Consider the following 10,430-nt stretch of genomic DNA (forward strand, 5'->3'; position numbering starts at 1 on the left):
AGTAAAACAAACAAACAAACAAACAAACAAGCAGGCATATAAATTAATCGTAACTAATAAGTAGAATTTTTCTCTCTAAGTCTTTTGAAACTTGGTCCTGGTTCACATTTTATTTTTCATAGACAAATGATAAAATGTCATTTTTACCCAGGCAACATTTCCTGTAAAAAAGGAAAATCCACTCTTAATATATAATTGCTGTTCTTATCACATCATTTAAACTACTTAACAGAACAGGACTAATACAATTTTTTTACACACATATATATACATATATATATATATACATATATATATATATATATAATAAAAGGATCACTGTCCAAATGTAAAAATACACCTGCAGTTAAAATTCCATTTAAGTAAGAGTTCAGAACAATTAGCTAAACAGTTTTAGTTTTTATTCCAGTCATATTTGCAATAACACACAACAAACGCAGGGGGGAGCCCCCTGCACAGAGCATCATGCTGCTGACTACAGATTTATCATGGCAGAGAAAAAGCAATGGTATGTGAGCAGGGACAGAATATACAAATTATACATTGTTTTCTTTAAAGAATGCAAACATATAAAATGTTTTCTGGGAGTGGGGAGAACAGAGGGGCAGTCACCTAAATTAAAAAGGGCTATCCTCTTTACAGTGGCTGTTTTAAGACAAAACTTGTCAAGCTGTGCCTGGGGGGGTAGATGTTGTTGAAATTTAATCATATCTCTGTAACTGGCATGTTTAGCTACTAGAAAACACTGCAGACCTTTAACACTCATCCTCGTCACTCCTCCCCTCAAGCTCTCTTTCTATTTTCACTGGCATGCTGGACTTTCTGGGCTTCTTCTTTGGCAAGTGGTCACCTGACTCCCACTGCCGCTGCTGATTGGTCAGCTCTCCTCGTCTTCCTTCATTGCAACCATACTGACTGTTGCGGCTTGCCATGGTGACGGGGCAGTGGTCAGGAAGGGGAGCAGGTGCAGTGTGGTTGTTGTTGAGGCTGAGCAAGGGTCGACAATGTTCAGTTTGACCTGCCGCAGGAACAACCAGGGGGATGAGGGAGGGAGGTGAGCCCACTGTTCTGTGAGCTAGGTGGAGGGGAGGAGGAGGATGCGGCGGTACCTGGGGGTGCAGGTCAGATCTGTAGGCGGAGTCATTCTGCTTGGTGTTCAGGACTAGAGGGTGAGGAGAGGGAGGAGGGGAGTCAACTTGAGGGGAAGGGCTGTGTGGGCTGCCATGGTGGGGGTTTGTATGACTGTTCAACCCCTTTCTAAGGGTGTGTATGTGTGCTAATTTGTATGCATCATCATCCTGTTGCTGAAGTATGTTGCTGGTCTCTTGTTCCCTTTTGTGTGTCTCAGAGTGTGTGTTTCTATGGGTATGTGCGTCTCTGCTGCCGCTGGTGTGTAGCCGTGGGTTTGGGTTGGCGCTGTGACGGTTTCGGCTTCGCAGCGAGCTGAAGACCATGGTGCAGCCCACCACTGTGCAGCGATGTTTGATCTTCAAATGGACAGCATTGTAGTGGATCTTCAGTGTTCCTGCACAAACAAGGAAGATGTTCTTGATAAGTTGGTGCTAACAGACCCAACATCCCACAGCAGCTATTTCAGAGCTAGAAATTTCCCCCGAAGATTAAATCTAACCACATAACTCATGACAATGACAGAAGAGATTCCTGTCTGACAAACACATCAGCGTTTCCTCATTGAGAGAAACTGGGACAACATTCATCAGCAGGGAAATATGGTGGAAAGTCGCAAAATAAACCTGCTGGAGCTCCAAGACATAAGATCAACCGAGGACCTTGAGGTAATTTTCTAACACATTTCATAGCATATTTTTCTTCTATCATATCTATTTAATCTCTTTCTAAAGTTGAGAGTATCCTTTTGTTTTTGTTTTTTGTCATGAACTACAACAGGTACATACAAAACAACTGGCACATTTATACAAAAGGATGGGATCTCAATTTTCTTCAAATTAACACAACAAGACCAGCGGAGGACCTCTAATTCCAGGCCTGGAATTAAACACTGTAGAACCCAAGGACACAAGATTAGAGGAAGACTTTGACAGGAAAGCCCAAGCCACTGGAACAGAAGAGGACCTCCAACTGAACCCTGTGGAACCCCAAGACAAAATATAAGTAGAAGATTTTGAACTGAACCCCTGAGAAAGCCCAAGCTACAACATCAGAAGAGTACCTCCACCTCAACACTGTGGAACCTGAGGTATCAGACCACCACAGGATCTCGAAGCCCTGTCATACTCAATGATCCAAGATCAGTAGCTGACCTGTAATATAACTGTGTGGATTTCTAGACTGAAGATCAGTGGAGGATCTCATATTGACTCTTACGGCACCCAAGGCCGAAAGACCAGCAGAACACCTTGAATTAAACCCATCACATTCATACCTTTGTCATAGAAGCTTTTTCCACAAACGCCACAGCAGACCCTCCCCTTACGACCTCCTGAGGGACAAGGAGAAGGCAGGGAGCAGGGTGTAGGTGGGATAGGATGGAGGGAGGAAGACGAGGATGGAAGAGGATGGAGGGAAGAAGAAAATGAGGAGGCAGGAACAGGACAGAGGAAGGAGGAGGAGAAGGATGGGAGAGGATGAAAAGAGGAGGGAGAGGAGCCCTGAAACTTCGGGTAAATCTTTGGTGGAGAAGAGGAGGAAATCGATGGATGGAGTGAGGAAGACATAGGGATAAATGAAGAGTTTAAAGAGGGAGAGAGTGATGAGATGTTCTCCTGTTTGGCCATGCCCCTGTGAAGGTCAAGCTCTTGGTTGCCGTGGATACAAGGGTTCAGACGCCACAGCGACCGGGCCGGGTTTGGCTTGTCAGGGTCCGCTTTGATTTTTAAAGCCAGTTCACCTTTGGATTGGATTGGATTCTCTTGCGTTCTCTTTCCTCTGTCCTGCCTGTGTCTCTCAGCCAGTTTGGTCCCGTTGGGCTTCTGTAGACATTGTGTTAGCTTCAAGGGAGGATCCTGATTCAAGAAAAACAGGGGGGAGGGGGTCAAAGTCAGTGGAGAAAACAAAATGATGTGCATCAAAAACTTGAAGAACCTTTTAATATACTAAACCGTGCAAAGGTTTTGGGGAAATTTAGATGTTTAGACTCTTATCCATCTGCAACAGATGAGTATATGAGGAGACAGAAGACACTGCAAGATGCTTGGAAGTACCTTGAAAAAATGAGCTTAAAAAAGTTTACTGAGGAGTGCTGCTGCTGCTACGAAGGCAAATGGTGGTCAAACCAAATATTGACCAAATGCCGAATATTGTCCTACCAAACACATTATATACAGGGTTTATTGAAAAATAAAAGCTATTTATGGCATTACTTTAGAAAGCATCCACACTTCCTAAAACATCTGCACAGTTGCTGTAGATGGCAGGATGTTGTAATTCAATGTCCAATGACCTTTGTGGGAGAAACCAAACACTGGAAGGCAGAGCTTGGAAAATGGAAAGGCAGAAGCAAAGACAGTCCACTCGGAAAGTTTTCAAAATGGTGGACAGTGTCGTTGTGGTCAGCCAGACTGCCTTTCTCAAAACGGCAGACGCCGGCCACCAAACAGGAATCTCCCATTGATTTCCTGTCCGTCCCCGATGTTCCTCCGTTGTGCTCGATGAATGTGCTGATGTTTGACTGGCAGCTCTTGGAGGCGGGCTTTAGCTCTGGGTCAGAGAGGTAACTGACAGCTGCCAGGCACTGAAGCGTCATTAACTCAACGATAGGGCGAGTTTCACCAAAACGAAGGAACTGTTTGAGGATGAGCAGCTCTTCTTCAGGAGTCACCATCATCCAGCGATCCAACACTTTCCCACCGGGATACTGGAGAGAAGGAAAAGCATTAACCCCCATTTTAACATTAGAAAAGGTCAGTTTGTTTAATTGCAAAACTATTTAGCAAGCACTGATTTTGATCAATATGCAAGATTGCAAGTTTACCATTCGGCCTTTATTCAATTTTAGTTCTCATGCCTCAAGCTGAAGCAGTTTTTTCTTGTCTTAAAAAGATATCAATAAAAGAACTATAACGTATATACTGGTGCTTATTGGTGTAGAATTACATCAGAACATCTCATAAGAATCAGTGCAGCTAAAGGTCAACCTCCAATATATGAGATTCAGTTGTTAATCCTACACTCAGTATCTATAAAGCTTATTTTTAACATCAGTCATTGCATTATAAATAACATGTATCCATGTTTACCTGCAGCATGTATCCTCTAACATAATCTCCCAAACTCCAGCCCAGTGTGTGGAGAATGTGGCCAACCTGAAAAAGACAAAAAAAAAAGTAAACTCTTACACATTAAGAGTGACGTATTGATCCACTGCATTCCCACCGGACAGCTGGGTGTACCTGCTCTGGAGTCAGGATGCTGTAGAGTCGGTCCAACAGTATCTTCAGCCGCACGGGAACGGCTTCAGCTCCGTACAGAACCAGCGAGCTCAGGTCGAACACCAGCCCAGGCAGGGCCACCTCCACTGGGCCACAGCTGGAGGAAGGCTGGGCCTGGAGCTTCTCCAAGGCTGAAGAGCAAAAAGAGGCCAATGAATTACAGTGACATCATTTATCAAAAAACACTTTATCAAAAAATTTAATATATACAATAAAGACACAATAAAACATATAACATAATATATAATTGAAAAATTGTTATTTATAGTGCAACATGAAAGTTATCTGATGAAACAGAGGAGGTGACGCAGGTCAGTGGTCACAACGTGGATCACAAAGGTTTGACACACCTGTGTGTCAGAGCAACAGATGTGTGTTTACCGTCTATTATAAACGCCACCTAACCAGTGTGTGTGTGTGTGTGTGTGTGTGTGTGTGTGTGTGTGTGCAGATGCTCTCTCCAGATGCTCTCTGTGATGTGATGACAGCGACACCTGACTATATGTCACCGTAGCGACTGCACACATCTGCACCGTGTTTGTGAGGGTAAAGTCAAACTGCTGAATTTCTCTGTGGCACGAACCCTCAGAGTCTCCAGAAGAACAGGAGTCGAGGTTTTTGTCAAGAAGGTGTTTATTTTGTAGGAACCAGAAAGTAGAAGAGGAGCTCAGGGCCTCAGTGAATATCAACTGTGGCAACATTAACCTGGTGGAACACGGACATGGTGGGGACACAAACCTTATTATTTTATATTTATTGTGTCTTTATTGTAAATATTTAATTTTATGATAAAGTTTTGCATTTTATAAACTCAGAGGAATATTGTATATATGTTCACACTTTATCTTATTGGAGCTACGGAAGTCTTTAAAGGAAACTGATGGATATTGACATGAACTAGTTTTCACTTACCTACTAAATGATTTCATAGTTTTTTCTTAAAAACTGTAATATATTATATATAGATGGGGCTTAATAACGTTTCATCTATTTTTAATAAAAAACCGCAGCTATTCAAACTGTTCTGCATCTTTCCCATTTTACTGTGGCAACACAAACCTGGTTGAACATCTAAATTGTGACAGAAAAGACAACAACTTATCTTTAAACCATCAGGCCCACTAGTAATAATACCATTATGTGTGTGTGTGTGTGTGTGTGTGTGTGTGTGTGTGTGTGTGTGTGTGTGTCTTACCGTGTGCCACCCAGCCATGTCCACAGCGATCACATGATCTGACTTTGGCACTTCCTGGTTTGAAACACACACAGCTGCAGCTGGACGCTGTACACCTGATAGACTGGTGAACAGAACAGCACATAAATATTCTTTGTATGTTGCTGTTTGACAGCCGGACGAACATAAGAGCATTTATTGTATTATATTGTTTATTTGTAATTTTTATATATATTTTTTTTGTATTATTTGTAAATAACAAATAATGATAGGATACAAATACACAAAATACACAAATGTATATACACACACACACACACACACACACACACACACACACACACACACACACACACACACACATACACACACACACACACACACACACACACACACACACACACACAGGTCTGTACCTCCTCAGTGTCTGGAGTCATCCTCAGTCCTGCAGTCACAACAGAAACATCAACTCAACCACCTGATTGGTCAATCAAATAAAACCTGCCTCTGATTGGACAGTTCTGCAGATTATGTTCAATTTATATTAATCTTTGTGATAAAAGTTTTTTTTTAATAATCTGAGACTTTTTTCTTCACTTGTTTCACTGATGAATAAAAGCCAATGGATTTATGATTTAATATTGAAACTGAAACATTAGTTACTATAAACTATGAGCTTTATCGTTTCTATATTTCTGTATTAATTTGAATTGTTCGTGATTTACTCATAAGTAAAATTATTATTATTATTATTATTCTTGAGTAGATTTCATAATATTACAATCTATACTTCCTACAATCCTACTATGCTACTGTTACATTTTAATATAGTTACATTTATTATTATATTTGACATTCATATATGACATCTTATATATACTGAATATTGTTTTTTTCATTTCATTTTTTATGTGAAGAATGAGTGAAATAAAAACATTTAATTTAAAATGAAACAGTAAACTAACAATGTTGTGCAACAAAAATAACTTAGTGTTTCTACAGAATTGGTAATATGAATATTAATATTTTAACCGAACACAGCTTTATTAACTTTTATTATCATACTCATGTGATTCAAATAAATAAAAAATACTCACCTATCTGTTTGTTGTTAATTCACCACTGATGGAAAAAAATTATCTTCCTCTTCTCAGTTCGTTCTCCTTCAAAATGTTTCTCGATCTAAAGATATTTTCTTGGATTTATTTCTTTGATCTTAGTTGTTTGTTCCTCAACGTTTCTTCAGAAAAATCACATTTCCCTCCACAAATCTCTACTTTTCTCTCCGTCTCTCTGTGATATAAACACCGTATATATACAGTGATTCTTCTTTTCTTTTCAAGTCTCTCCGTCCTCCGACTCCTCCCTCCGACCGAACCAGTGTGATTGGATGAAGATGGATGAACGTGTGTGTTCAGCTTCTTCCCTCCTTTTTCTTCTTTCATTCTTTTGTCTCCAGTCCCACAGAAGGTGATGACGATGATGATGATGATGATGATGATGATGGTGATGATGATGATGGTGTGAACAACAACATGAGGTCAGGTCCTGGATCAGCCACAGATCAATGGCAGAGGGAGGAAGAAGAGGGAAATATTAAAGAGCAACACACAGTGACAAATATGATGAATGTGGAAACATCAGCACATCGGATTTGCTACGATCTTATTTCTCATTCGCTCCTCGGACAAACTGACCGCTGCACTTTCCCATGTGTGAAATACAGTGATGGAGGAAGTACTCAGCTCCTGAAAGTACCAGTGTCCCAGTGTGAAAATACGTCGTTACAAGTATTTTACTGTTGGAGGCTCAGCCGTTCCCAACCTGAGATGATTAATGAGAGAGGAAAAAAGTTCTGCTGAATCTAAATCAGTTTTTAGACTTTTTCATCCGTGAAATATTCAGTTTCACCTATAAAGAGTTACTGAATGAAGCTTTTTCAGAAGGTCAGAGGGGAAAATGTTTTTTTAGTGGAACAGAAATCGACTCAAACACCTGAAACATGACGAGGAGACAAATACACTGATGCAGCCAAACACCTCATGGTTTCATCTTCAACAATATGTTGTATTTTATATGGTTTTTCTTGATGTAAAATATCAATCTGAAAAGCAGCAAGTAACTAAAAGTATCAAATATAAGTAGTAAACAGTAAAAAGTACTTTATTTTCCCCTGTAACGCTGTGGAGTAGAAGTATAAGTAGCACAAAGTACAAAGTAAAATACAAGTACTTCAAAACTGTACTTGAGTAAATGTACTTAGTTACAGTCGACCACTGGTAAAATGCTGTGACACCAACATGTTGCATTTAATGTCTCACAATTTAAAAACAAAAAAACATTCGATTGGAAAAAAACCCACAAATTTAATCGATAAGAAAATGAAAGAAACGTTTTTTCTCAACTCAGAGCTCGAGGATGAAAATATATAAATAAATAAATGAATAAAACAGCTGTCCTTGGTGTGTCCGTCAGCCCCTGTGTCCCCTGGGAAACAGCTTCCCTCTGGGAGGAGGGTTCCCCCCCCGAGGGTCAGATTGAATCAGGGTGACAGTAGGGCACCTGGCCTGCCGCCACACACACTGATTAAACAGATACAACAGAACAACACAAGGTTAAATCAATTATAAAAAAAACACCCAAATGTCTGTGCGCCTTCATCAAGTTTCCACGTCACAACTTCAACAGATTTTAACTGGAAAAAAGAAGAAAACTGCATGAAAGTAAAGTAAAAGCAGGAATCTCAGCAGCAGCAGCAGCCGAACAAAATCTGAGAATCCAAAATGAAAATCAAAAATTCTATGGACATAATAGTGGAAATAGATGAAGATATTTGGCTTCTTTTCTCATGAATTTGTTGAATTTGTTTCTTTGTGTTGTTTTTGTCTTGTCGCATTATTTCACGTTAAACACAGAAGTGAAGTTTTCTGCAGCGTTACCATGGCGCCGAGTTTCTTCTGCTGCTGTTTGACTTTGTTGTTTTTTTGGTGTTGAACAAACAGTGTGACCTGGTTCAGTGAGTTTAGAGAAGAATACCTAGCCAAGAATACAGGACCAGGACACACACACACACACACACACACACACCCACACACACACACACACACACACACACACACACTCTCAGGACAGCGAGGAGGTGGTGCTGCTGCTGCGTTTCAAATACGACCCCTCTGAGAGGTTCTGGTAAGTAAGTGTGTCAACGAACGGCGTTGATCACACACACACACACACACACACACACACACACACACACTGAGTGTTATCGTCTGATATTCTAATTAGTACGACATCAAAACAGGAAAGAGGTCCACCAGCTCCCAGCAGACACACAGTCTGTCCAACAGCCCTACCTTCACTGTGTGTGTGTGTGTGTGTGTGTGTGTGTGTGTGTGTGTCTGTGTGTGTGTGTGTGTGTGTGTTTGTGTGTGTGTGTGTGTGTGTGTACCTCGTATCAACAATATAAGAAACTTTTCAGGTTATTTCAGCTCCAGGGAGGAAAAACTGTGAAGTCGTTGTTTCTTCCAGATTCACGTCTCTCTTTTCTGACGGGAGATTTTTTAAATTTTTCTTCAGCTGATCATGTTTACACAAAGTGTTCAGGAATTATCAATCAATCAATCAATCAATCAAATCAACAAAAACATCTCGTCCCGTCAGACTCCATCACTAGAGAACAAGTGAACTCCCATCCTCAGCTCCCTCCACTCAGACGTGTCCTGGAGCTTCAGGCCACCGTGGAGCTTAAAGGTGAAGAGTCACCCCTGTCTCAGGTCTGTGAAGGACAAAAAAAAATCAAAAGTGAAAACATTTTGGTAATGAAAAATGTAATTTTTGTATTTATACATTTATTCATTTGAAGGTTTATTAATGTTATTCCACATTTATTTATTAGTTTATTTCTGTCTGTATGTTAATTGGGTAGGTGGTCCGAGACCAGTCTAAAGCCGGAGTGGTTATAGTGATGTGAGGGTCCTTCGTACCTGTCGACCTATATATATATATATATATATATATATATATATATACATCTCAAGGAGATTTAAAGCAAACAGGAAGCAGTTGACAGGAGCAAAGTGTCTGTAAATGAGATATTTCAGTGTATAATTATGAAGTTTATGAAGGATAAACACCAACACGAGTTCTTTTCAACCCCTTTACAACACGATTAGGTTCACAGGGTCTGTCAAGTATTTATGGGCGGAAACATGAAAAACTTGCAGCATGGTCCTTTAAAAACTAGCGTCCCCCCCCCCCCCGTCACTTTTCTGTCATTTGTCGCCACAAACGTCGGCTGCAGGAGGTGAATTTTACATGACACTAAAGTCTCCGTGTGGTGAACATTATGTATTTAACAGCTCTTCTGTGTGTGTGTGTGTGTGTGTGTCCCCTCACATATGGTTTGACTTTCTGAGTTAGTGTGTGTGTGTGTGTCCTCTCTTTCTTCTCCCCCCCCCCCCCCCCCCCCCCCCGTCTCTCCAGTCCCTTATCCCACCCCTCTGCATGTGTGTGAGATCCCTCCCCCCTTTATATCTGTGTCATTACACCAAGGTTTCTCTTTGTAGCCGGTCCAACTTGGCACCGGTGCAGTCACTGTTGGAGAGCGTGTGTGTTTTAAGTGTGTGTTTAAATGTGTGTGTGTGTGTGTGTGTGTTGTCGCAGGTACAAGTAGGACAGCAGGCAGGGAGGAACAAGGACTCGCCGAGATGAAACATGAAGTTTTTGAAATAAAACGGCAGAGAATATTCATAAGGGAGATCCAGAACAAAAACAGGACACTGACGCTTTTTAATTCATTGTTTTCTTTTCACTTTCGTTTTTTTATGTTTATTTTTTTTCCAAAGGCT

General features: G+C 40.8%; 1 protein-coding gene across 1 annotated transcript; it reads right to left on the reverse strand.

The window, feature by feature from the left end:
* Positions 1-448: 448 nt before the first annotated feature.
* Positions 449-5,439, reverse strand: LOC130164923 (zinc finger protein basonuclin-2). Its single transcript, XM_056369920.1, has 7 exons — positions 5,430-5,439; positions 4,371-4,540; positions 4,218-4,283; positions 3,422-3,835; positions 2,786-2,984; positions 2,405-2,461; positions 449-1,525 (listed from the first exon to the last, which is right to left on the reverse strand). Exons 1-7 carry the CDS (start codon positions 5,437-5,439, stop codon positions 756-758), a joined length of 1,686 nt encoding a protein of 561 aa, XP_056225895.1. The 3' UTR covers positions 449-755.
* Between the last annotated feature and the right edge of the window lie 4,991 nt (positions 5,440-10,430).

This window comes from Seriola aureovittata, chromosome 23 (assembly GCF_021018895.1).
Source record: "Seriola aureovittata isolate HTS-2021-v1 ecotype China chromosome 23, ASM2101889v1, whole genome shotgun sequence".
NCBI classification, from domain to species: domain Eukaryota; kingdom Metazoa; phylum Chordata; class Actinopteri; order Carangiformes; family Carangidae; genus Seriola; species Seriola aureovittata.

Bases quoted from the DNA above. Each gene is read 5' to 3' on its own strand.
- LOC130164923 (XM_056369920.1), bottom strand. The intron at 3,836-4,217 runs GTAAACATGGAT...CCTTCTCTCCAG, and splicing joins TTAGAGGATACATGCTGCAG to TATCCCGGTGGGAAAGTGTT. The intron at 2,462-2,785 runs GCAACCAAGAGC...CTTGTCCCTCAG, and splicing joins TCTGAACCCTTGTATCCACG to GAGGTCGTAAGGGGAGGGTC.